This window comes from Crocodylus siamensis, chromosome 4, assembly GCF_052110815.1.
Source record: "Crocodylus siamensis isolate JL-2025a chromosome 4, ASM5211081v1, whole genome shotgun sequence".
Taxonomy (NCBI): Eukaryota; Metazoa; Chordata; order Crocodylia; family Crocodylidae; genus Crocodylus; species Crocodylus siamensis.
In genome coordinates this window covers 229430247-229457319 of record NC_143398.1, presented here as the reverse complement: position 1 = coordinate 229457319, position 27073 = coordinate 229430247, and the positions used below count along the sequence as shown (strand labels likewise).

Below are 27073 nucleotides of genomic sequence, written 5' to 3'. Positions count from 1 at the left end.
TGCTTAAATACAGATGAGAAAATACATTTAAGTTTATTTATAAATCACTTTGAGTAAACTTGGTGAATTGTTGTGCTTGTGAAAACAGAAACATGGAGCCAAACTTTATTTTACATGTAAGTTATTAGCAAACACTTTCTGTGCTCTTTCAATGTATATAAGTGTGTTATACTCCTGTTGTTCTAGGCCCTTGCTGTCCTGAGTAAAACTTAACAATTTTGTTGTGAATCACTCTTAGGGTGAGAGTACCTGTTAGAGTAAGCAAGTACTAATTCTAAATAATGTTTGTCTGTGTTAAGGTTAAATGGTGCTAGTGATCAGTCACACATTTGAGGTTAATATTCTTTCTAATGTGCACAGCTCAGACCTGCAGATAAAGGGCTGGTGAGCAGGTATGTGGCTAAGGGCTGCAAGTCTGCTTCGTGCCTGCCCTGCTGGGTGGCTCCCTAGCCACAGCATAGGCCAGGGAGGATGGGGGGAATGGATACTCTGTGCAATTTTAATCTCTCCCTCTGCCCCCCAAATTGCCCTGCTGCCCTCCATCTAACCCCAGATTTCCCCCCACACACCCCTGAATCACTGCCCTGACACCACAATCAGCCTGAAAGGAGTGTCGATGGCAGTACAGGTGGAGGAGGGGGTGCCCCTTCCTGCCTGCCCCCAGGCTTCCTGCAGCTCCTGCACATCCAGATCCAGATCCAGCCCCCACCAGGCCCCACAACTGCCTGGCAACTCCTCACTCTCCCTGTTCCCTCCTCCCTGCTTCCTTTTCAGTTGAAGAGCCTGGCAGGAGCTGGATCTGGGCATGCAGGGACAGCATGGTCTTCAGGGACCCCAGGAGCAGCCACCAGAATCTCCACCACTGTTGAGCTGATTGGGATGGCAGGGCAGTGAACTGGGGTTGGAGAGGCCAATGCAGGTCCAAGGGGGCAATTTGGGTGGCAGGGGAGTGTTCTGGGAATCGAGGGGGCAGAAGGGGACAACAGCCTACCTGAAGGAAGCCTAGCAGTCTAAGCTCCAGCTGTAGCAGCCTAGCAGTTTGCCCCGCACCCACTTGCCTCTTCCCCCTACTTCCTCCTTCTTCCCGCTTTCAGTCATACCCCCTTCACCTACCTGGTTTGCTGCTCTCCCTCTGCCTCCCCTACCCCCTTTTGAGTCTTTTCCCTCCCTCCCCACTCACCCCATCCCCATCCACCAGCTGTAGAGGGCTGTAGAGTCCTGGATGGTAGCTAGCCTGGGAGCAGTGCCTCTTGGGATACTGGAAGACTGCAGATTGGTGGTTGTATCTGAGGTGAACACCCAGAAGTTAACTTGAGCTAGGTAGCATAGCTCAAAGATAATCTTTGCCCAAACTGGCATAACTTTAAGAAGCCTAAAGGTCACTTAGCACTAGTGAATGGACATAATGTGTGATCATTCACATTTAAAGTGCTGTTCACATGATCTAATTGCAGTGTGTCATTTCACCCTTATGTGTTTTGTGAGAAATGGGCATCTAATTTATTTCACCAGTGGCTTAGATCAGATTTGAAACCACATGAGACAAAGATGCCCAGGGAAAAAAATCACTGTTTTGCCATATTAAAAAAAATTTGGTGACATTATGAACTGTTTGAGCACCACATTTTTTTAACGGAGACAAATTTGGCAAAGGTTAGGATTTAGTAGTATAGGAGATTTCTGTGGGGCCCCTGCCTCATTTGTTCTAGGAGTCTGAAGGTAGTAAATGAGAGAGAGGATTGGAGGAAGGGAAAGAGTGAGCTCATGATTGAGGCAGTTACATTGCTATGGGTAGTTTGATTTTCTACAGGCTGTTTATACTAAACTTTTAACAGGTGGTCACTTGGTTATTCTTCACTTTCTGGATGCCTGAGTTAAGATTCTTTTGATATGAAAAATGCCGCGTAGTCACAACTGAATTGATGTCAGTAGGTACTGAACTTTGAACAAAATGTTCCATAAGGTCTCCTCAAATTGGGTACCAAAATTAATGTATTTTTTTCTTTCGCTATCTAAGAACCAAAATTCCCCAGACATAAAACTGGGATTATACTGCCCTCACCCCTCACAGAATGTTTTAGAGAGAAATCGATCCCGATTTGTAGGGTACCTAGACAAAATAGCACCATAGAAAAACCCATGAAGCGATTTGCTTTCCAGATCATATTTTGAATAGTATGAAGTAATAAGGAAGACCTGCATTGAACAACTACGGTAAAAATACTGGATAACTGCTATGAAGTGAACACAGTCCATCCTGCACATCGAAGAAGGCAGGAATCCTATGGGAAAAAAGAAACATGTGGTCATGTAATTAAAGACTGTATCATAATGCATACACAACAAGTAACTTTAATTCTGGCACTTCCTAGCCCTTTAGTATTTGACTTTTCAACCTTATTGATGCTCCTTTAATGTTGATTTCTGTGTAATTTTTATACTATTTGCTAGTGGGGTTGCTGCTGTGTGATGAAAAACAGATTTGAATAAGAAAGTAATTTCTGTAGCTAACTCCCATTTGAATTATGCATTTTTTTCCTTAGTTCTTAATTTTAATGATTGTTTGCCCACATCTGTCTTCAAACCATGCAAAGAATAACTCTCATCTGCTTCAATGGGAGTTTATGTAAAGACTTCAGGATTTGGCTCTATGCAAAAATGTAGCATTATGGAGCTTGCATAATACAGTTCAGCTAACTGTGCAGTCTGTCAAGGGAGGCATTCATTGTACTAGGGATAGGGCTCATTGATTTGGTAAATTTTACTCTTTTCTACAATGTAATGTACTATATATTTTTTTCTAAATAGTAGAAATTTTGTATAAATAGTGCATAAATCTTTAAAGGATCCTAAAGAAAGAAAATGAGTTTCACAGGGAGTGTGGTATTTTCAAAGCAGAAAGTATAAATTACTTTTTACTTAGACAGATTTACATAGAACTTTTTAAAATGTCTCCAATACATTTTTAAAGTGATATCTTTGTAGATAGCTTTTGGGAAAGTAATTTTCTAGGACTAGTGTTTCAAGTCTTTGCACTGTTTTGGGACAAATCTTTGTGTCAGAAGGTACAGAAAGCTACTAGCAGACAATAATTTTAGATATGACTCTGACTAATAGGGAGGGAAAAGAGCTGCATCATGAGCTCTTCAGTAAGCTGACAATCAAAAGAAATCATGCAAGAAGTGAAAGTAAAGTTCTGCATGTGTTAGAAGTAAAAGGAAGACAAATGAAAAGTCATGCCCGTTACTCAATAGGGAAGGAGAGCAAATAATGGAGGACACGGAGTAAGCTGACATGTCCGGTGCTTTCCTTGCTTCAGCCTTCACAAAAAAGATTAATTGTGACCAGATACTTAATTCAATTAGTTTTATAAAGGGATAGGAATGCAGGGCAAAATAGGGAAATAATAGGATAGATTACATTTAGATAAGTTAGATATATTCAAATTGACAGGGTCTGATGAAATTCAACCTGGAGTACTTAAGGAACTAAAGCAATCATTGAACATTAATAATGAACTTTGGGAACTCATGGAGGACAGGGAAGTCCCAGAGAACTGGAGAAAGGCAAACTTATACCTTTTTTTCAAAAAAAAGAAAAGGAATATGAGGGGAATTATAAGATGATCAGCCTAACTTTGATATACAGGAAGACATAGCATTATTTTACATTCAATCTAGATTATAATGGAATGAAGCATACTTGTGGAGAATAAATTCATTAAAATGAATTTATTTTGCTTCTTTGAGGCTGGAAGCAGGCATCATCTTTATGCTACCACAAAATTTTGTTAGCGGCTATAACAGGACTGGGCCGTAGGGGCAGCCATAATTCCCACTGATGGCTATAACTCCTGCCTTGCTTGGGTACCTCTGATACCCTCCCTCTCCTTCCACCTGCCACACCTTGAAGGGAGTCTGCCCAAGGGTCTTAGAGTGAGCCCTAGTCCTTCTTTCTGTCAACAGATCCCTCTTGTACCCCACCAGTCCCACTCCTGTCCTCATGCTTGCCTATCCATCCCCCAGGGCACAATTGTCTTATAGGCTATTTGTGGCCTCTAACCTCCCCTGGAGCTCCACTCATGCATCATGGATGTTATTGGTCAATCCCCCGAATGGGATACTTTGCCCCCCGCTAGGCCTCTGCCCCCTTCCTCTCATTGGTCCTCTTAACCTAAGGTCCACTATGCCAGACCTGTCTTCTGGGCTTGGGCTCAAGCTCTAGTCTCACCTTTTTTGGGTCCTGGTTTTGCCCTCTTGGATTTAACCTCTCTTGGGGTTTTAGCGCCTACCCCTGGTTTCATCCTTTTTGGGCTCTGGCCTTAGCCCTTCCAGATTCAGTCCTTTTCTAGCTCACCTTCTTGGGTGGTGGGCCCCTGGACCTGACTCCACCTTGCTCAGGCCCTGGGCCCCTTGGCCCTGACTCCGCCCTGCTAGGGCACTAGGTCCCTTGGCCCTCTCTCTGCCTTGCTAGGGCACTGAGCATCTTGGCCCTGTCTCTGTCCTATTTGTGCACTGGGCCCCTAGCCCAGACTCCACCCTGCTAGGGCAGTGCTGGGACCTCCTCTACCCCTGATAGCCCAACCCAAACCACCGGTCAGTCCAACAAAACATCATCATTCTGGCTATAACTAAAACACCTATCTCACTGCCTGTACTCGTCTTGGGTCCTAGTCCCCTGCAAGCCCTAGCTCCTTATTCACTGTTCCCAGGCATAGCAAGATCTCAGACAGAGATTTTCTCACTGCAGTGCTCTGCTCCCTGCAGCCTGAAGGACCAGGCTGACTGCCCTGGTTCAGGCTGTGGGCTTAGATGCCTCCCACACCATGCTTCTTCTGGTTAGCTGCTCCCTTGACTGGCAGGTGGGCCCCTTTATCTTAATGAGCAGCTGACTGCCTAGGCTGCAGTCACTCCCTTTGTTGCCTTCCCTCCTGCAGCTAACCCCTGTTTAGCTTCCTGGGGCTCTTTCTGCTGCATTTTCTCCCTTAAAGTAACAAGAGCCTCTCACTCCCTGCTACAGTGGCACAAAATCCAAGCAAACGGACATCCATGCCCCTTGTGCCACAAATGCCCAAAATAGTAGCTATGACAATAAGCGGTAAAGAATTGTGCTGTTTTTTAAGGCATACATCTGTTTGTTTTATGGTAGAAGAGCACGGGCAGCCCAGAGGATTGGGTCCCTAAAGCCCTGGAAGTGCCTGCCCAGGTTTCCTCACTTGCAGAGGTGAGTCCCAGAAATCACCTGGGTATACATACCACTCTGCTGTGCCTTGACTTGAAACAACAGGAGACATCTGTGCCATCTAATGCTGACACATTTCAGCACAGTTGATCCTGCTCTAAGGACATCTGTTTATTAGGGCTGTGCAAAGCTTCGGATCATGATTCAGATTCAGAGATGATTCAGATGATTTGAACGCTGAATCTATGAATCCGAATCAAATTTCGGGAAGCTTTAGGCTTTCCAAATCAATTCAGAGCTTCTGAATCAATTTGGAAAAGATTCAGCGTTTCGGTCATAGGGTATAATGGGGAATCAATGAAATAGCTCTAACTTTGTTGTCTTTTGGCTGATTCAGATGAAACTTGCAGGGATGGTAGTCTCTGTGGAGAGCATGACATGTGCCAAGGTGATAGGTGCAGGAATTTCTGGGAAACTGCACCCCAAAGTTCTGAAAGAAAAACTTATGTCACGTGTTTGTGTTAAGCCACAGTAGGGTGAAAACTGCAGGGATGGTATCTCTTACTGAGGCACAAAGCCTGCTGAGTTTCAAGGAGATAGGTGCAGGGATTTGGGGGAAACTGCACCCCAAATTCTTGAAAGCAAAACTCATGTCACATGTACATGTTAAGCCACAGTGGGGTCAAAGCTGCAGGGATGTTAGCCCCCGGTGAGTCCAGAAAGCCTGCCAAGTTTCAAGCAGATGGCTGCAGGGCTTTGGGGGAAACTGCACCTCAAGCTGCGGACAAGCAAAACTCATGACATGGGTGACGGTGTGTGTTAAGGTACAGCGGGGTGAAAGCTGCAGGCTTGCTAGCCCCTGCTGAGGCCATGAAGTCTGCTATCTGTCAAGGAGATAGGTGCAGGGGCTTCTGGATTCAAAATGAGGAACAGTTGCCTAGGCAGAGACAGGAAAAGATTTGGGGTTATTATGGGTCACAAACTGATTGAGTCAACAGTGATGCTTTTGCAGAAAAGGAAAATCTGTAATAAGGGCTATATTAACCATGGTGTCAGAGGTAAGACGTAGAAGATACTTATTCAGCTTTGCTTAGTACTGTAGCAGCCTCATCTGGGTATTGTGTGATCAGTTTTGGGCACCACAGAAAGATGTAGACAATTTGAAGAAAGTCCAGAACAAAAAAGGATGAGAGGTTTACCTTGTGGAATTGCCTTCATTGACAGGTTTTAAGAAGTTAGACAAACATCTGGCATTCTTAATGCAACTAGATATACTTAATTACCTTCAATCTAGATATAATTGTCCAGTTGGACTATATGACCTCTAAAAATTCGTTTCATCCAAACATTATTAGGATTTCTTGACTCTGATGCTTCAGTTCAGTTGGCATTAGTTTGAAACTATGTTGTGTGTCTGATCCTGTAGGAGCTGAACATCTTTAAAAGGACTTGTGGGTACTCCTACCTCCTAAGAGTGGGCTGTATGAGCTTTCCTAAACATTCCTACCAGTAAGCCATCCTTCAATCTTGACCTTTATTCTTGTCTTGACTGGAAAATGCCAACTAGGATTTGAATAACATTTTCAGAATTTCAGTCAGCTTTATAGCTTTTTTTCTGACCCCTTTGTAGTTTTTCAGCATCCTTTTTGATGTCTTACTGGACACAGTGATTTCAGTAGGAGATTCACTAATGCCACAAATGGGAGTTATGCAGCACCGATATAATGATGGGGCTTTATAATAGGCTACCAAATCAGGAAGAGGTGGTGGGTGTGACAAATCTATCCGAAAACTATGGGATGGTGCTGATGGGAGACTTCAGTTTTCTGGACATCTATTGGAAGAACAGTATAGCCAAACATAAAATGTCAATCTGGTTCTTGTGTGGAGGAAAGCTTTGTGTTCCAGAAGGTGGTTACAACTAGGGGACTATCTATCTTGGATCTTTTCCTGACCAAAAGGGAAAAACTGGTGGAGGATGTGAAGGTGATGGGAACTTGGGAAGAAGTGATCACGATGTGATAGAATTCCAGATCCTGAGACAGGGAAAGCATAAGGTCAGCAAAATTAGGTCAGCCACATCTCAAAAGGGCAGATTTCAATTGACTCAATGAGTTAATAGGGATGGTGCCATGGGAAGGTAGACTGAAGGATAAAGGTGCCTAGGAGGGTTGGGAGCTCCTAAAGAGCACAATACTGGAACCCCAACAAGAAACTGTTCTAACATGGTGAGGAGGAATCCGATCCAGGCCTTGACAGATTGGGGAAGTGGGCAGAGAACAACAGGATGCAGTTCAATAAGGACAAGTGCAAGGTGCTGAATTTAGGGAGGAAAAACTGCCATCCTACCTGTAGCGTAGGGGGCAACCTTCTCAGCACCACTGAGGCATAAAGAAATCTTGGAGTCACTGTTGACTCCAGAATGAACATGAGTTGGCAATGTGATGAAGTAGTTGGCGGAGCCAGTCCCACCATGTTGTATATCCGTAGGTGCTTCACAAACAGATCCAGGGAGGTGATTCTCCCTCTCTGTGCGGCACTGGTCATGCCACAGCTGGAGTACTGTGTCCAGTTCTGGATGCTGCATTTCAAGTGGGATGCAGACAACATGGAGAGGGTCCAAAGAAGAGCCACTTCTCTTATTGGAGGCCTGCAGGGAAGGCCTTACGAGGAAAAGCTAAGGGACCTCAACCTTTTCAGCCTCTCCAAGAGAGGGGACCTTGTGATGGCATACAAATTCATAAGGGGTGAGCAGCATGAAGTATGCAATTATCTCTTTACCAGGGCACCCCTTGGAATAACAAGGAACAATGGCCATAAGCTGTTGGACAGTAGGTTTAGCCTGGACATTAGAAAAAAGTTCTTCACGGTCAGGGTTGCAAGGATCTGGAATGGGCTTCCAAGGGAGGTGGTGCTTGCTCCATCCTTGGGGGTCTTCAAGAGAAGGCTGGACAGGCACCTCGCTGGGATCACATGATCCTGGGTTTGGTGACCTTTTTCTGGCCTGCCAGGGGCAGGTAATCAGACTAGATGGCTCACTGAGGTCCCTTCCGACCCTGGAATCTATGGATCTATGATGGAAGCACAAGAATGGCAAGAGACCATTATGACTGCACAGGGAGCTTCTAGGATACCTTGAATGCAAAAACAAAGCATACAGCTGATGGAAGAATGGGCAGGTCACCAAGGATACATACTAGGGAAAAGCCAGAAGTTGTAGGGATAAAATCAGGCAGGAAAAGGTAAAGAATAAGCCATATTAGGTGCAGGAGGTTAAAGACAATAAGAAGAGGTTATATAAATATGTTGGCCAGCAATGAAAGACCAAGGAAGCTGCGGGCTGACTGCTACCTAGCCAGGGGGTACTCTTAAGAGAAGATACAAAGCAGGGCCTGATGCACTTCATCCCAGAGTACCGAATAAATTGGCAGAGGAGATCTCAGAGCCCCTGGCAATGAGGTTGTAGGAGATGGGCCAGGTACCAGAGGAAATAGGCCAGTGTAGTGCCAGTCATTAAAAAAGGCAAAAGGGAGAACCCGGGTAACTACAGATGGGTTAGCCTCGCCTCACTACCTGGGAAATTACTAGAGCATACGCTAAGGAAGGCCATTTGCAAGCATCTGGAGGAGGAAAGGCTGATCACAAGCAAACAGCATAGATTTACTAAGAACAAATAATGTCAAACAAACTTGATATCCTTCTTTGATGGAATAACTACTTGGTTGGATGAAGGGACTGCTGTAGATATAATGCATCTGGACTGCAGCAAGGCTTTTGACCGGGTCCTGGATGACCTTCTTAAAGCGACTGAGGGAAATGTGGGCTAGACAAAACTACTATAAAGTGGATAGACAAGTGGCTGAATGGCTGCAAGGAAAGGGTACTTATTAATGGGTCCATGTCAGAATGGCAGGGGGTTTTGAGTGAAGTCCTACGGGGGTCTGTCCTTGGCCCATTGCTGGTCAATGCATTTGGATGCTGACATAGAAAGCTTCTTAAGCAACTTTGCATATGACATGAAACTGAGGAGGATTGTGAACATTTTGGAGGATGGGAGCACAATTCAGAAGGATCTTGACAGACTGGAAAGCTGGGCTGGAGCTAACAACACGAAGTTTAGTGATGACATGGAAGGTGCCTTTGGAAGAATAATCAAAGACGAATACAAAATAGGAGACAACTGGCTGGATGGCAGCACTGTGGAGGAGGATCTCTGAGTCTTGGTAAGTCACAGGCTCAGTATGTGTCTACAGTGTGATGCAGCTGCACAAAAGTCAAATGCAGTTTGTGCTACATCAGTAGAAGCATTAGCTGCAAGAAATGAAATGTAATAGTGCCTCCCTACTTGGTGCTGGTTAGGCCTCATCTAGAGTGTTATGTGGAGTTTTCGGTTCCACATTTTCATAGATTTCATAGACATTAGGGCTGGAAGGGACCTCGGGAGATCATCGAGTCCAGCCCCCTGCCCAAAGGGCAGGAAGTCAGCTGGGGTCATAGGATCCCAGCAAGATAAGCATCCAATTTACTCTTGAAGGTGTTCAATGTAGGTGCTTGAACCACCTCCGCTGGCAGACTGTTCCAGACCTTGGGGGCTCAGACAGTAAAGAAATTCTTCCTTATGTCCAGCCTGAAACGGTCTTGCAGGAGTTTGTGACCGTTCGACATCGTCATCCCTTGGGGCGCTCTGGTGAACAAACGTTCCCCCAGATCCTGGTGGTCACCCCTGATAAACTTATAGGTGGCCATCAGACCACCCCTGAGCCTGAGCAATTCCAGGCTAAAGAGTCCCATGGCTCTCAGCCTGTCATCGTAAGATCTGTTTTCCTGACTTCTGATCATGCGCGTGGCTCTCCTCTGGACTCTCTCAAGTTTCTCCACATCCTTTTTGAATTGTGGAGCCCAAAACTGGACACAGTACTCCAGCTGCGGCCTCACCAAGGCCGAGTACAAGGGGAGAATGACGTCCCGGGATTTGCTCGAGAAGCATCTATGGATGCACGCCAGCATTTTGGTCGCTTTATTAGCTGCAGCATCGCATTGCAGGCTCATGTTCATCTTGTGGTCAATGATGACCCCCAAGTCTCTTTCTTCTGTAGTGCTAACCAACGTAGCACTGCTGAGCCTATAAGGGTGCTGCAGGTTTTTCCTCCCAAGGTGGAGAACCTTGCATTTATCGGTGTTAAACACCATGAGGTTCTCATCTGCCCATTTGCTGAGCTTGTCCAGGTCAGCCTGGATCACCCGCCTATCTTCTGGCGTGGATGCTTTGCCCCAAAGTTTGGTGTCATTGGCGAACTTGGCCAGTCCACTCCTGACTCCAATGTCCACATCGTTAATGAAGATGTTGAACAGTATGGGTCCCAGGACAGAGCCTTGAGGGACCCCACTGGTCACAGGGCACCACGATGAGTGACTGCCATCGATCACAACCCTCTGGGTCCGACCACGGAGCCAATTTCCCAGCCAGCGGATTGTGGTGGAGCGAAGGCCACAACTGGGCAGTTTGACCAAGAGGTGATCATGGGATACCAGATCAAAAGCTTTTTTGAAGTCAAGATATATGACATCAATCTCTTCTCCCTTGTCCAGGTGATAGGTCACCTGGTCATAGAGGGAAATGAGATTGGTCAAACAAGACCTACCCGCAACAAAACCCATGCTGGCTGTCCTTTAGGATGTTAGCTTGGGCCAGTCCCTCAAGGATGGCCTCCTTAATAAACTTTTCTAAGATCTTCCCCAGGATAGAAGTCAGGCTAATGGGCCTGTAGTTAGCTGGATCCACTCTCCTCCCTTTCTTGAAGATCAGCACCACGTTGGCCTTCTTCCAGTCTTCGGGCACTACACCAGAGCGCCAGGAGTTTTCAAAGATCTGTGCCAGGGGCTGGGCTATGAGGCTCGCCAGCTCCTTGAGTACCCTGGGGTGCAGGTTGTCAGGGCCGGCTGACTTGAAGGTATCCAGCTTCTCAAAATGTTCCTTCATGAGGTCAGCATTGATGGAGGGTAGGGGATCCACATCACCCGGATCTCCCTGTCCCATAGCAGGCATGGGCATCCCATGTGACTGATGAAAGACTGACGCAAAGTACCTATTTAATAGGTTGGCTTTTTCCTGGGTGTCAGCTGTCAGTTGCCCCATCTGGTTTAGCAGGGGTCCAACATTGCCCTTGCTTTTCCTCCGGCTCCCCACATATCTGAAAAAGGACTTTTTGTTGTCCTTGATGCTTGAAGCTAGTTGGAGTTCAGTTGCAGCCTTGGCTTTCCTGGTTTGCTCCCTGCAGGACCGGACCAGCACGGAGTAATCCTCCTCGGAGGTGAATCCCGTCCTCCATCCTTTGTAGGCTTTCCTTTTTAGCCACAGGAGGTCCGCTAGGTCCCTGGAGAGCCAAGGGGGCTGCTGTGCCTTCTTGCTGCCTTTCCTCCGTGTTGGGATAGATTTAGCTTGTGCATTGAGGATCGCTTCCTTGAGAAGCAACACTCTTCTTGAACTCCCATCTCCCTGGGGTCATGGTCCCTGAGGGCCTGACCAACAAGCCTCTTGAGCTTGTCAAAGTCGGCTTTTCTGAAGTCAAGGATTTCTGTGTTGCTGACTGACTTGCCAGCTTTACGGTAGATGGTGAAGGTGATCAGCTCGTGGTCGCTGTCACCCAGCTTCCCATCGATCACTAGGTCGGTCCAGAAAGGAAATGGAGAAGTTAGAGACATTCCAGAGGTAGACGACAAAGATGATAAAGGGCTTGGAAAGTAAGTTGTAGCAGGAGATGCTGAAGGAAGTAGGCATATTCAGTTTAAGTAAAAGGCTCTTAAGAGGGGACATGGTAGTAATTTTCAAATACTTGAAAGGCTGTCATAAAAAAGAGGGGAAGAACCTTTTCTCTCTTGCTGCAGGGATGATCTAGGTTCTGTGTTTTGCCTGTGTTCTACTATGGGTAGTTCCCATGCTTCTGGGCTTTGCTGATTGCTGTATGGGGCTGGTCAGAAAATACCCTCCCTCTCCGCCATCTTTTCTGCTACGTGTAACAGGATTTGGGTTTTTTTTTTAAATTTTTCCTCAGAGGTATTGGGTGTTTGCTGCAGCCAAGGCTGGGGATTTTGACTGGGACGTGGCAATGCTTCTGCTGGTATTTAATTAAACCCAGGTTGATGGCTAGAGGGTCTTGCCCCTCCATTCAAGGTCAGACTGATCACCATATTTGGGGTCAGGAAACACCTTTATGCCATGGTCAGATTGGCGTGGACTCTGTGGGTGTGGGTGTGGGTGTGTGTGGTGGGGGGGGAGGGGGTTGCCATCCTCTGTAGCAAGGGACTTGACCCTCTACCTCGAATCTCTTGAGCATATATTAACAACCTTTTACAAAAGCAGGATGTTGGCTGCAGTCGTCCCCTTGTTTTACCTGTGGCAGGGTAGGGTGTTAGGTCTTTTGTTGGGTCAGGGATGACAGTAGGATTTGAATGGGATGGTTTGGATAGAGATGATCCTCAGGTAGGGGATTGCACTGGATGACCAATTCAAGACAGAATCTGTCTTTGATTCAAGACAGAATCAAAGGATGAGGAAGTAGAAGGACTGTGGGTTAGGCTACATGGGGGGCAAGGAGAAAAGGATTTGGTGGTAGGGGTCTGCTACAGACCCCCACATCAAGGGGAAGAAATAGATTTGGGGCTCCTGAGGCAACTCTCAGAGACCATAAAAGCTAAAGAGGCGGTGGTCATGGGGGACCTAAACTACCCGGACATCTGCTGGGAGACACAGACAGCAAAGTCCCACCGCTCACGCAGGTTTCTAACCTGTGTATAAGACCTCCACCTGACGCAGGAGGTACATGGTCCCACTAGGGGGAATGCCTTACTGGATCTGGTATTGGCAACGGGGGATGACATAGTAGGGGACCTACAGATCGGTAGCCATCTGGGGGACAGTGATCACCTAAAAGTACAATTCAACATAAGGCGTCGAGTGGGTAAGGTAACCAGTAGGGTGAATGTGCTGGACTTTAGGAAAGCTGATTTCAGCAAACTCAGGCAATTAGTGAAGGATGCACTGCAGAGTAGTAGTTTTGAAATGATGGGAGCCCAAGAAGGGTGGCTGTGCCTTAAGGAAGCTATCCTTCTCGCACAAAGCGAGACGATCCCCGTGCGAGGTAAAAGAGGGAAAGGGGCCAGGAGGCTTCCCTGGCTGACCAGAGAAATCCTGGGCAGACTAAGGGCCAAAAGGGGAGCACATAAAAAGTGGAAACAGGGAGAGATCACCAAAGAGGAATATACCTCTTCTGCTCGTGCTTGTAGGGAGGCAGTTAGACAGGCCAAAGCTACCATGGAGCTGAGGATGGCAACCCAAGTAAAAGACAATAAGAAATTGTTTTTTAGATATATAGGGAGTAAAAGGAAGGCCCAAGGAGGAATAGGACCCCTGCTAAATGGGCAGAAACAATTGGTGACGGACAGAGGGGACAAGGCTGAACTCCTCAACGAGTTCTTCGCCTCAGTGTTCCTAAGTGAGAGGCATGACAAGTCTCTCACTGGGAGTGTAGGGAGGCAGCAGCAAGGCACCAGACTTCCATGCGTGGACCCTGAGGTGGTGCAGGGTCACTTGGAGGAACTGGATGCCTTTAAGTCGGCAGGCCCGGATGAGCTCCATCCGAGGGTACTGAAGGCACTGGCCGACATCATTGCAGAGCCATTGGCGGGAATATTTGAACGCTCGTGGTGCATGGGTCAAGTCCCGGAGGACTGGAAAAGGGCCAATGTGGTTCCCATTTTCAAGAAGGGGAGGAAGAAGGACCCAGGTAACTATAGGCCAGTCAGTCTCACCTCCATCCTTGGCAAAATCTTTGAGAAAATCATCAAGGCTCACATTTGTGAGAGCCCGGCAGGACAAATTATGCTGAGGGGAAACCAGCACGGGTTCGTGGCAGGTAGATCGTGCCTGACCAATCTAGTCTCTTTTTATGACCAGGTCACAAAACGCCTCGACGCAGGAGGAGGGGTGGATGTCGTATACTTGGACTTCAGGAAGGCCTTTGACACGGTATCCCACCCCATACTGGTGAACAAGTTAAGGGGCTGTGACTTGGATGACTGCACAGTCCGGTGGGTGGAGAATTGGCTGGAGGGTCGCACCCAGAGAGTTGTGGTGGATGGGTCGGTTTCGACCTGGAAGAGTGTGGGCAGTGGGGTCCCGCAGGGCTCGGTGCTTGGACTGATACTCTTTAATGTCTTCATCAGCGACTTGGACGAGGGGGTGAAATGTACTCTGTCCAAGTTTGCAGATGACACTAAGCTATGGGGCGAAGTGGACACGCCGGAGGGCAGGGAACAGCTGCAAGCAGACCTGGACAGGTTAGACAAGTGGGCAGAAAACAACAGAATGCAGTTCAACAAGGAGAAATGCAAAGTGCTGCATCTAGGGAGGAAAAATGTCCAGCACACCTACAGCCTAGGAAATAACCTGCTGGGTGGCACGGAAGTGGAAAGGGATCTTGGAGTCCTAGTAGACTCCAAGATGAACACGAGTCGGCAGTGTGACGAAACCATCAGAAAAGCCAATGGCACTTTATCGTGCATCAGCAGATGCATGACAAATAGGTCCAAGGAGGTGATACTTCCCCTCTATCGGGCGCTGGTCAGACCGCAGCTGGAGTACTGCGTGCAATTCTGGGCGCCGCACTTCAAGAAAGATGCGGATAACCTGGAGAGGGTCCAGAGAAGGGCCACTCGTATGGTTAAGGGCCTGCAGGCCAAGCCCTATGAGGAGAGATTAGAGAAACTGGACCTTTTCAGCCTCCGCAAGAGAAGGTTGAGAGGCGACCTGGTGGCTGCCTATAAGTTCGTCAGGGGGGCACAGAAGGGAATTGGTGAGTATTTATTCACCAAGGCGCCCCCGGGGGTTACAAGAAATAATGGCCACAAGCTGGAGGAGAGCAGATTTAGATTAGATATTAGGAGGAACTTCTTCACAGTTCGAGTGGCCAAGGTCTGGAACGGGCTCCCAAGGGAGGTGGTGCTCTCCCCTACCCTGGGGGTATTCAAGAGAAGGTTGGATGTGTATCTAGCTGGGGTAATGTAGGCCCAGCACTCTTTCCTGCTTATGCAGGGGGTCGGACTCGATGATCTATTGAGGTCCCTTCCGACCCTAGCATCTATGAATCTATGAATCTATGACCTATGGAGGTCCCTTCCAGCCGTACATCTCTGTGATATATATATATATATATATATAGCAGAAGCTTTTGTGGGCTGAAACTCACTAAAACATGAAAGTTTGTACTATTCATATGCATATCTACTTTGGTTAGTCTATAAGGTGCAACTCTACCCTGCCTTCCACTTAACTTCAGAGTAACATGGCTAACAACATCTCTCTGCTGATAAATTCTTTGTTTCTAGATTGTACGAGCTTGCATTAGAAGGAAGTATAATATAGCATTTCCCCATCTTTGGTTACAGTGTGTTAGAAAGTATTTTTCTCTCATTTTTAGAAACTACAAGGATGTTTCTAGTGGCATTATGTGACCTCCATCATTGACCCCATGATTAAAATCTGGCAAGATAATATTGTTTTTCTATATAAACCTCACAAATATACTTTTTAATAGAAGCCCGTCTTATTTTCTTGTCTGATGTGATATGCTTTAATAGACCTTATGTTATGATTTATCACTTAGAACATTGATCCAGGAGCAGGCCAAGTGGTATTCTTCTGAATTGTTGATAACTGTACAGCAGGTAATGGTATCTTTACTATATAGAGCTAATTTTCCTTTCTTTCCTGGATTGGTGCCAGATTGCTCAGCACTTTGCAGAATCCATCCCTCAATGTATTTAGTTGTAACCTAAGGCAGAAATGTAGCTGAGGTGTACTAGTACACTAAGTCATGTTGCCAGGTTTTCTGGGTAGACAAATGTTTTTCTCTTACAGGCAATGCTACAGGAATTAAACAGTCCCGCTATAGGATTATCATTCAGGATGCTGTCAATGGGGGACAGGAGTGCCCAGACACTTTGTATGAAGAAAGAGAATGTGAAGATATTCCTGTCTGCCCAGCATACAGGTGCTGTGATATATCCACTAAGAAATTCTGACATTGGGTTGCTGTTTCTCAGGTTATTCCTGTAAATTTATGAAATAATTTTTAACTTAGGACACCACAGGTGTTTATACACATGCTCTGGGCGTGTGGGGTAGAGGCACTTTAATTAGAGTGGCTCTGAGAGCTGCTCTAATTAAAGTGCCCAGAGCATCTTATGTATCAGCATTCCCATGCTGAAGAATGGTGGCAGGGTGCTTTAACTAAAGCTCATTGAATGTTCCAGCAGACTTGATTAATCGAGTCTCCTCTGATGAACTGTAATTACATCATGTCAGAGCAGCCTCACTGAATGTGTATAGGTGCCCTATAGATTGAAAATTGTGTCTGGGGAAAAATAACATGCAAAAGCTATGGACATATTGTAAAAGAAAAATGCAATTGAAATATTACGTTTCAGTAGAGGTAATGCATGGCTGCACCAGAAAAAAGCATAAGGAAACATGGTATTTTATAATGAGTAAGGCATAAAATATAAGAAATATTACTGGGGGAAAATCCTGAATATATTCTCATATCATAAAGGGCTTAGTCTTCCTGTCTGTCTGTCCATAATGCTCTTGGAGCACTCTGAATGTTACTAAAACAAGCAATCAGAGTGCTCCAAGAGCATTACTGACAGGAGGCGGCGGTGGTGCTGTGGAGCACCGCCACAATGGAGGGGATAGAGCTGGGGGGTGAGGCCAGCACTGATGACCTGGCCTCCACCCCCTTCCTGTCCTGGTCCCCGGAGGCAGTGGAGCACTGCTGTGATAGAGGGGTGGAGCAGGGTGCTGGCAGAGGGGGACAAAGGAGACAGTGGGGCAAACTTCTCCTCCCCCCCAGCTTCTGGGAAGTGGCAGCAGTGCAAGGTGTGGGAGGGGTTAGGGTTAGCAAGCTTCCTGGCCACCCCTCCCCCCATCATTCTTGATGGGCAATTTGCTAGTTTTAAAATATTAAACTGATTTGGCACCGACTTAATTATAATGGTATAGTTATTGCAGCTACTCTGCCTTCTCTCTAGCTACGTGCAGGTCAAGGAATAATATGTATTTTTTATGTTTCTGATTAGATAAATAGCACAATGAAGACTGTTATTCATTATTCTTCATTAAAATTCTATGATCCATCTATTTCACAAATATAGATGGTAGATATATAATATGTTATGTTTGTGTACATACCTCCAAGGCCTAGATCGTACAGGAGAGCTCCCTGAAAAGAGTGAAAAATAAATATGGTTACAAAGCAATATACTTACTGCTGATGTCACAGACACTGATTTCTACTAATTACATACATATGGATAGTTGATCCCTTATATTCTTCCATAATGCATGCAAGAACATAGTGCAGAAGGTAAATCTGCAAAATGTCAGTGCATGAATAAGGGTTTGTAAAAAAAAAAAAAATAGAAAACTGCTGTTTAATTCTTACAGGCTTTGAAAAAGAGAAAAGACAATGAAAAGAAACCCCAAAAGGAGGACTGGAAGCAAATGTGGATTTCTTATAGAGTTAATCTTTTTTAGTATGTTTTGCCTGTTTCAGGGATAATTAAGGGTGTGCAAAGTGGGCTCTATTCATTACGGATTCAGATTTGGCCTGATTGTGGGGACAGTGATTTGATTTGGATAACTGTCCCAATTTGATTCGGCCGAATCCAAATCTGAAGATTCAATGCCAATTCAGAGAATCAGCGTTTTGGTCATAGACACAGTTTTAAATGTTTTTTCTACATGCCTTGAGGTACCAGGCATGGCTTGTGAATGATGAGGTGGTGGGGTGAATGGAGCGTCTCACAGGAGCGCATAGGGGGAGCGCTTGCTTGGCGGCAGACCCGAAAGTGGACTGAAAGTACTTCTGGTCCACTTCTAGGTCCACCCCTGAGCACATTGGGGACCCCCCCAGCTCAGCTATCGGCCATGGGGGGGATGCTGGGTGCCCCCCCAGACCCAGGACGCACCAGCTGGGGGATGTGGGAGGTCCCCCGCACACTGTTCAGTGGACGCAAAAGTGAACTGGAAGTGCTTCTGGTCCACTTCTATGTCTGTTGCTGAGTGCTCTGGGGACCCTCCCGCGCTCCCATGGGGCACTGTATCTGCCCCACCATCTCAATGTTCATGAGCCACCTGGTACCTTGAGGTATGCAGAAAAAACATTTAAAGCTGTGTCTATGTCCGAATCTTTGAATCTCTCCTAATCGATTCAGGGGGTTCCGATTCAATTTGGAGAGATTAAAGGGTCTCCTGATTTGATTCGGATTTGGAGATTCAGCCGCGAAATCGGGTGACATCACCACCAAATCAAATCAGCGGCCAAAGGTTCACACAGCCCTAATAATTAACACATTCTTGTAGTTTTTATTATTAAGTGGTGATATAGCCTGTCAGTGAAGAATTTTGTAATGAAGAATGTTGTCAAGGCACGTTAGTTTTTTCATCAAAGTTATTCAATTCAAATAATTATCACAGTTTGTGAACACTTTGTTGCTTTTTGTCACAGGTGGAAGGCCCATAAATGGAGCCATTGTGTATTAGTGCCAGACTCTGTGAGACAGGGCATACTGGGACATAATGAAGCATGTGGCCACGGCCTGCAATCAAGGGGTAAGCCTTTTTCTTTTCAGAAACATTAGTTTAAGTTGTAAATTAACTGATACTATAGCATGTTTTTTGTTTTCCATAGTTTAATAAATACATGAATTTAACACTTATGCAAGTGAAATAGAAACTTATTCTTATTATCAGTTGACAAATATTTGCTATGCTGAAATTGAGTAGTAGACAGTTACTCAGCATTGTTTAAAAATTCTGGATGAGACTGTGAACTTAAGAAATAGGAAGTTCTACTGGCTGCTTACAAAGGGACTTCAGAAAATGGCACCTCTCAATGTACGACAAAGGAAACAATCTTGAAGCACCATTCAGAACAGCTAGGCAGATGTTATTTTAACTGCAACTATTAAATAAAGTGTTTCCAATGCTGGAGAACTTTTTCAGAAACAGGTTGTGCATGGAATGCCTGATTTAGAATAATAGAACTTTTTGAATATATTTGGATTTAAAACATTGGAAAGGTCATATACTAACCTTATAGCCATCCTTTCTGTTTTGGCTGGCTGAGTAGTTGTACAACTAACTAGCCAGCGCTGCACGGTATAAGGGGGAGTAGAAGAGGCTGTCCATTGTTTCCTCCCTGTATACCATTTTGGGTTAGTAATACAATTTGGTTCTTAACCCCTTTTGTCTTCCTCACAAGGCTATTATAGGAATAGCAGCTATACAAGTTGACTTCATGATAAGCTTGAATTTACAGGAACTCCCTTCATTGACTCTCAGCTTTCTACATCTGCATGCAGCCTTCTGTGTAGGTGCAGAATTACTTTCATGGTAGTGATTTGTGGCTAAAGTAGTCAAAATGTTATGGGTAAGACACTGTTACACTAAATCTAGACATGGTTGGTGTCACTAATTTGTTGAGCTATCTGCAGTGAAGTAGAACTGGATTTTTACTCTTTCACACATTACAACCTGGAAACAAATAGGGTACAGCTATTATCACTTGTAGACATGGGTAGATCTAGGGTTTTGAAAAGGGGGATGCAGGTGGAATGGTGTATCGTCACATAATACAGTATATATTTTTCTCCATTTAAAAAGAAGCAAGCTTTACTAATTTGCTAGAAGTCTAGGACTGTATTATTCAGTTTATGATGCAAGCAAAAACTAGCAAGGCTGTGAGGGGCTGAATGCCAGCTCCAGGATGAGGCAGGCATCTGTTGCTGGGCGTACAACTGTTAGCCCTCAATCTGGCCATGGACAAAATTGCCTCCTGTACAGCTCCACAAGAGTTCTCCTGGCATTCTACCGTGGTCATCATTGTCTTTTATGCACAGCCCCTGCCACCTCCGATGCTCTCTGGATCCACTCTGTCCCTTGTTATCCCACATAACCTCATTCTGAGTCCCACCGCATTGTGCCCCACACCCATCAGACCTTCCCCTCCCCTTCATGCCCCCCTCACTGCCTCCATAAATCCACTGCTTCTTGTATAGACTCATCTTCATCTTGCCTCACCTTCTTTGCCCCCTCATCATCCTCCTCTTCCCTGTCGCTCTGAGTACCCATATGTTACTGCCACCTCTCATGCATCCCCTGTTTGTCGCCCACAATTCCTCTTTCTTCAAAACCACCCTCACACCCTATTTCACTCCCCCTAGACCCCACAATCCCTTTCAGCTCCAAACCCCAGTTGTCCCTCACACCTTCCCATTCCTTCTACCCTTCGCAGCCCCCAAGCACGGGGCAGGTCAGGGGCAGGGATGTAATCGCCCCCTCTTTCTCATCGTATGCCTGTAACTGGCTCCCACTGCCTTCCACCTTCAATGTACAGAAACAAACAGTTGGGGCTATGAAGGATTTGCTTCAGCTGCTGGCACTGCCAGTATCTCTGGATCCACCCATGACTGGCTTTATTCTGCTTTGGTTGTATCCCTGTTCCACCTCCCACTGCCTCCATCATCTGCTGCAGTACTTGACTCAGGAAAGGATCACTTTGGTAACTTACCACTTCAACTCACCTTTGTAACACCCTTCTCCCTCTGACTGCCTTGACACTGCATAGCTCATCCTCTTGTTATCCCCCCCTCCCCTCCTTGTCTCTGGCATGAATACTCTAGGGACAAAACTACTCAGTACAGATTTCAAGGTAGGGGCACACCTTAACTGGACATGCTCTGGGGGTCAGCAGAGGAACATTTCCAGGAGTAGATAACAGCCGGGGTAATTGTAGAAAAAGGCTAACTTGATTAGAGGAAGATCAAGGGGTTTAACACATACCAAATAAAGAGATTAGCAGGAATTAGGCAGATGATAATAATGGGCCTTGAAGTCAATTGCCTTCCTCAGCTCCACGTGAATAGAAATACTGCCATTCCAGCCATCCTGGGCAGTTTGTTTTAAACTTTGAGTAGAGGTAGGAATCAAAAGAGGGTATGAATGCACCCCCCCCCCCTCCCAGATCTGTTCCAGCATTTAGGCTTCCCAAGCAGTGTTGTTATGCCGGCAAATGGGAAATCTAATTTCAAACTGTGTGCTATTGTGCTTGGCTCATAAGAAAGGCAGTATGCTCAATTTTACAAGATGGTGATTGTGAAATCGTTTTGGAAACTTGACACTTGGTGGCAAGGTGGATTGTCTGATGGAAGGGCTACATGTTGTCTGCCATGAAGTAGTATTTTGGCTTTGCCAAAAAATCCAAGGAAAAATCTTCCTAAAAGTTTAATCTTTGTCTTTAATTTACTAAGGGCTAGTTTATCAATGTGAATGTTTGACAAATAAGGTTTTATTAGTCAATATGTAGAAGGGTATCATACTCTGACCCTTGATGATTAAATGGTTTTGCAAAATAGAGTCAATTATATGAACAACAACAAAAAAAGAGACTTGATTTATTGAGCGTAAGCAGTCTGCAGTGATTCTAGCGTAGTGGCTGAGAAATTTGACTGATACCAATCTGCTGGGAAAATTCACTAACCTCTTTAACACAGGTTATTTTTTGGGGGGGGAAAACAACTATGGGGGTATATTAAATTAGAAGAAACTTGACATAACAATTTACTCCTTCACAAGGTTAGAATTCTCATTTTTTAAAGATGAACTTCATTTGTTGTATAATTATGCAGCAAACGAAAGGAGAGAGAAGCCAGGCAATGTGTGGGCTGCAAATGGAAGAAAAAATGTTGTTTTAAATTGATGCTGAAAACTGAAAATAAAGTTAACCAGGAGGTTTTGACCACATGACCTTCCACAGGAGGTTTCCAAAAAGGGCTTCATAAATTGAAATGTCATGCCCAAATGTATTCCCCATTTTCTGTGTGAAGTGAAGATAATCTTTTTGTTCCAATAGGTGTACGAACTTTCTATTAACCTTATGCTGCCAAAATTCAAAGTATAATAGAAGAGCGCTGTACTTTCTTTGCACTTTGAAGAGGTCTCCTACATTAAAACCAAGGGCTCTTCACTGGTTTCAGGGGGGAAAAGTCTTAATCATGGGGAAGGAACCTGGTAGCACGGTGGGTTTAAGTGAAGCATGTATCTGATAAAATGAATCGGAGCCAACCTGATTTTTTTCCTTCTTTTCAATATCTTTATTCTTTGTTTATATTGAACTTAGGTTTTTGAAACAGCTTGATATAGCATATGATAGAAGCAGGGTACCATGCATTATTACATAGGAGAGCCACTGGAGATTCAGGGGAAATAATTTTGAGGAGGGTACAATGTAAGGAGACTCTTGAGATGATTTCTGTAGCTGAAGGTGCCATGTTCTGTCACTGTGGAGCCCAAGGAAGCACCATACTGACACTTTTGCTCCTACCACTGCTGAAAAGAGGCAAAAGTTATTCAGTTTTAAAGATCTCCTGTAGGTGGCTAAAATAAAAGGAAAGCACCTTTTTTCTGGTAGTTTTCTTTAATGGCAGGGACTTTAAAAAATACTACTGGCTGATTTCCTGCTTTTTTTGTTACCATCTGTGTACTTCCACAGCTGCGGGGATATGTAAAGTTGCCTTCTTGCTTGGGAAAGCGGGTGCTTCTTTTTCCACTGCTTCTCTTAATGGGCAGTTATAGTCTTGCAGGCTTCTGAAGTTACATTTAAGAGCGTATCTGTAAATATTTATACATCTGACCCCAGCTACAACTTGGGACATAGAGGAATCTTTCAGTGCAGGTTTAACTTTACTTTTTCAGTGGGGGGGTTGTGTGTCCTTACCTGTGATAGTCAGATTTCCTCTGTGTAAACCCATATACCCTATATCACTGCCACTCTTGAAAATAATTGGCTTTTTTTTGTAGCAGATGCAGAAGAGAAGGTACATTTTTAGAGCTGAATAAAATGTTTTGTAAGACATTGTGGCAAACAGTCAGGAAGCACTTACTTTTCAAAGGGTGCTTATATGAATTTGCTTCATTTTCTTTTCCATCTATGTAGCAAGAACTATCTTTTTGCCACTAGTGATAAGTAGGCTTGCTGCACATTACATCAGCATCACGTTGTAGAAAATTTCCCTTTTTCTGCCCATGCCAAACCTAAGCCTATCCTGTAGATAACAGGATTTTACTCAGGGCTATCATACCTGACAAATGTGAGCATTCAATTTATACATAATTATTATGCAGTAAATATCTATATTTAAAAGAGGCAAGCTTATATTAGGGAAAAATCCTTAAAGGCCTTCAAATTCATATTTACTTCTAGGCGAGCGTCTTTGTTACTCTTAGAGAAACAAACAAGTGTGTCTTGACTTAGGCTCAAGACTGTAGTATTTGGTAGCTTGATCAGCAAGTCAGAGAGCCAGGGTCCAGAAACTATAATGCAGTTTATTGAAAATTATAGTACGAGAAAACCTGCTAGGAAGAGCTGCTGCTGATTTCCCCAGCTAGCACGCATGCTGCGAGAGCTCTGTGACTTTTCCAGAGCAGGGCAAAATTAACAGTTTGCAGACCTCGAACAGCTATCTTTACAAAGAGATAAACCAGAGTCAGATATCATTATGACAGCAACACACAAATGAGCAGGCTGTGCTCAATTATTGTGAATTTGAGTGTGCCCACGGGCAAGACTTGTTTTGCATTTGACCAACAGTAGGGGGTTTGGTATCCCATGGTTTCTTGCTCTTGTGTTTCTTTTAGTGCATTGTGGGATACTCCTGAAGTTTATGTTGATCTATTTGAGTGTAGGTGCTTCTAAGTCTCCAACTTTAGCTTCAATGAGTCGGCCATAAATAAATCCAAAATTCACCTAGGCCAGTGATTCTGAACCAGCATGCCCCACTGTCCTGGGATGACTTGAGATCCTTTCAAGGGTGCTATGGGGTGCCACACAATGTGAGCACTGTTAGGTATGCAAATATGATTCACAGGATAAACTCCAACATTTGAAATAAGAATCCTGACCTGTTGTGGTCTTTCTGAATTCTTTGAAATTGAAGAATTACTTTTTTTATTTTCTGTAGTCTAAAACAAGTGGAAACTAAGAGCTGGCATTTTCCAAGGCATGTTTATCCTGCTTCTATACCTCTGTCTCTTGGCTAGCCCCAGTCTTGGGTGCTCTGTGGGCAGTGTGCATGGACTGTTAAGGCACCTGTAGCCTTAATGACTATTTATGGCCTCTGACCTCCCATACAGCCTTGGAGATGTTACCTGTTAATCTTTTCATTGGGAACTTAGCGTTAGTCCAATGTCAGGTTTCCCTGGGCCTTTATGCTCTTGTCAAGGCCTTAGCCCCCCTGGCCTCTACCCGTCTTCTCTAGCTGGGCCTTCTAGCTCAGGTCCACCATGCTGGAGTGGCTCATGGGGCTCCAATGCCTGTTTCACCTCTTTCGGCTGTGTGGGCTCACTGGCCCCATCTCTGCCTCTGCTCTCCCACCTCTGTGCATGCCCTTATCTGGCTTCCTTATCACTTGTGTCTCTGATTCCTGGCCCCAGATGTTTCCCTTTTGAGTTGATGAGTTGCCCCTCTTTCCCAGGGCTGCCTAATCTACAGCTTTTAGTCCTTATCTTAACTTCCCGTTAACTCATACAGAGGCCAGATCCCCTAACAAGCCTGCTTTCTCTGCCTAACAGGAGTCTCCAGCTCCCTGTTACAGGTGCCTTTAGTCTTAAAACTTTGAAGAATCACTGATTTAGACACTTCTTTCTGGGAGGTAGATGATGCTAATTTCAAACTGCAAGGTAACAGCATGGACTTGTATTAAGGCCCTGTATGTGCTACAATTTGCTAAACTACTCTGGTTTCCTGCTGCTGAATATGCACTCCCCTACAAGTCCTAGTGTGTATATCACAGTTAGCAGTTGTGGATCATTCCACTACAATGCCAGCATCAGAGATACCTAATGAACCTGCGTAGCATGTTTACATATGATAGTGGTGACCCAGCTAATGACAAGGCTCTCTAGATGACTTACAAAGATAAATTGTTCTTGGACCATCTGCATTCTGTTGACTACTGGTTTTGGCTGCATTTCAAATTGGCTTGCGAGCCCCCAGAAGTTTGTCAGTGGATTTGTGTGCACTGAGCTCCTTAAGTGCATCAGGGTGGCAAGATGGAATACACAGGGCCTTGGAATTCATGAATAGGAAGGGTTTTTTCCTCCCTTGTGCTATAGGGCATGATGGGCATTGTGGGAGATGCATACTAGATGGTCCAGAAAAGTTCATGATATAAGAATTACCAAAATTTCACCATGGCTTCTTTTAGAAGAGGTAGGAGGCTTGCCAGGCCTGCTCACATAATAGAGACCAAGAGTGTAACTGTCCATCCACTGACAGTAACCCTCCCTACTAGGGCTGTGCGAAGCTTTGGTTCCTGATTTGATTTGGTGGAGATTTGTCCCAATTCAGTGGAAGAATTTCTGAATCCAAATCGAATCAGAGGACACTTTAATCTCTCCAAATTGATTTGGAACCGTACAAATCGATTTGGAGAGATTTGGATATTTCAGCAATTTGGACGTAGATACAGCTTTAAATGATTTTTCTACATAACTCTAGGTAGTAAGGGGTCTGAACACTGCGGTGCTGGGGCAGACGCAGCATCCCACAGAAGCATGGGGGGCTCCTGGTCCACTTCTGGGTTTGCTGCTGAGCATGCTGGAGGGCCCCTCTGTACTCCTGTGGGAGGCTTCATGTGCTGCAGCACTGCAGTGTTCGTGAGCCATGCTGCTACCTCTAAGTATCTAGAAAAAAAAACTTTTAAAGCTGTGCCTGTGTGCGAATCACTGATTCACCAAAACAGCATCGAATTGTCAGATTTGGATTCGGGCAAATCGAATCAGGGACAGCAATCTCAATCAATGGGTTGAGTCAGTGTCCCTGATTTGGGCTCAATCCAAATCAAATAGGGCCCATTTCACACAGCCCTACTGCCTACCCAGTGCTGTCATGGCTAACGAAACAGCTTTAGACGTCTTGGTCAGTGAAAAGACTTGTTTAAAGTTATCGGAAGCTACTGGATGACAGTTGAATGTGCCGTCAGCTGGTTGAACATGAATGTTCTTGCTGTCAGGCAGGCAGCAGCTGGCAACTGTAGCTGCCCAGGATGTTGTTTGCCTGCTGCATCCCACACGACTGCAAGAGCTAGGCTGAGGATCTGGACAATGGAGGCCAAGAGACTGAGGAGCCAGAGCCCCTACAATCTGTCGGGTGGGATATCTTTTTTGAAAGGCTTTGATTGCCCGCTTTGAGGAAAGCATGAGGATGTGCCTGAGGCTCCATGATGAGACAATCTTAGTTCATGATCTTACTCTGAAGTCACCCATGGAATCAGGTGCTACAGGAGAAAAGTTATGGACCAATAAATGAGGTACAGTCAATTGAAAGGAGGGAGGGGTTACTGTAGTAAAGACCTGCGTGCATACACTTACCTTGATGTCAGTAAAAAAGAAACTGCAGTAATCTTTTGCCTTCAGTGATATAGGATTGGTCTACCCTAGTTAAGATTTGGAATGCAGCAATTACTGGAGAGAAACTGATAAACACAGTAAATCACTCTGCTTTTAACTTCCTGTAAATTGTTAATTTGCCCATACTTTATGACAGTCATTCTCAGTCTTGTTAGACTCAGGGCACTTCTCATTAGATCCAAGGCACCCTTCAGACTTGTTTTTGACTACAGAAAAATAATAGAGCCAAGAACTTGGAGGCTGTATTTACATGTGCAGCGGACTGCGCTGTACCATTGCCGCATGTTTTTTCCCCGCCACAACTGTGCAGTAGCAATGAGCCACTGCACTGTAGCTTGTTGCTACTGTGTAGTAGCATCGCATCAC

General features: G+C 45.1%; 1 protein-coding gene across 2 annotated transcripts in view; it reads left to right on the top strand.

Moving 5' to 3' along the window:
- THSD7B (thrombospondin type 1 domain containing 7B) overlaps nucleotides 1-27073 on the top strand; it is a 678955-nt gene that overhangs the window by 350128 nt on the left and 301754 nt on the right. For both annotated transcript variants that reach the window (XM_090045842.1, XM_090045843.1), the window contains exons 11-12: nucleotides 16097-16229; nucleotides 18747-18850. In XM_090045842.1, the coding sequence (XP_089901968.1) occupies nucleotides 16097-16229; nucleotides 18747-18850 (237 nt within the window). The remainder of the gene's footprint in view (nucleotides 1-16096; nucleotides 16230-18746; nucleotides 18851-27073) is intronic.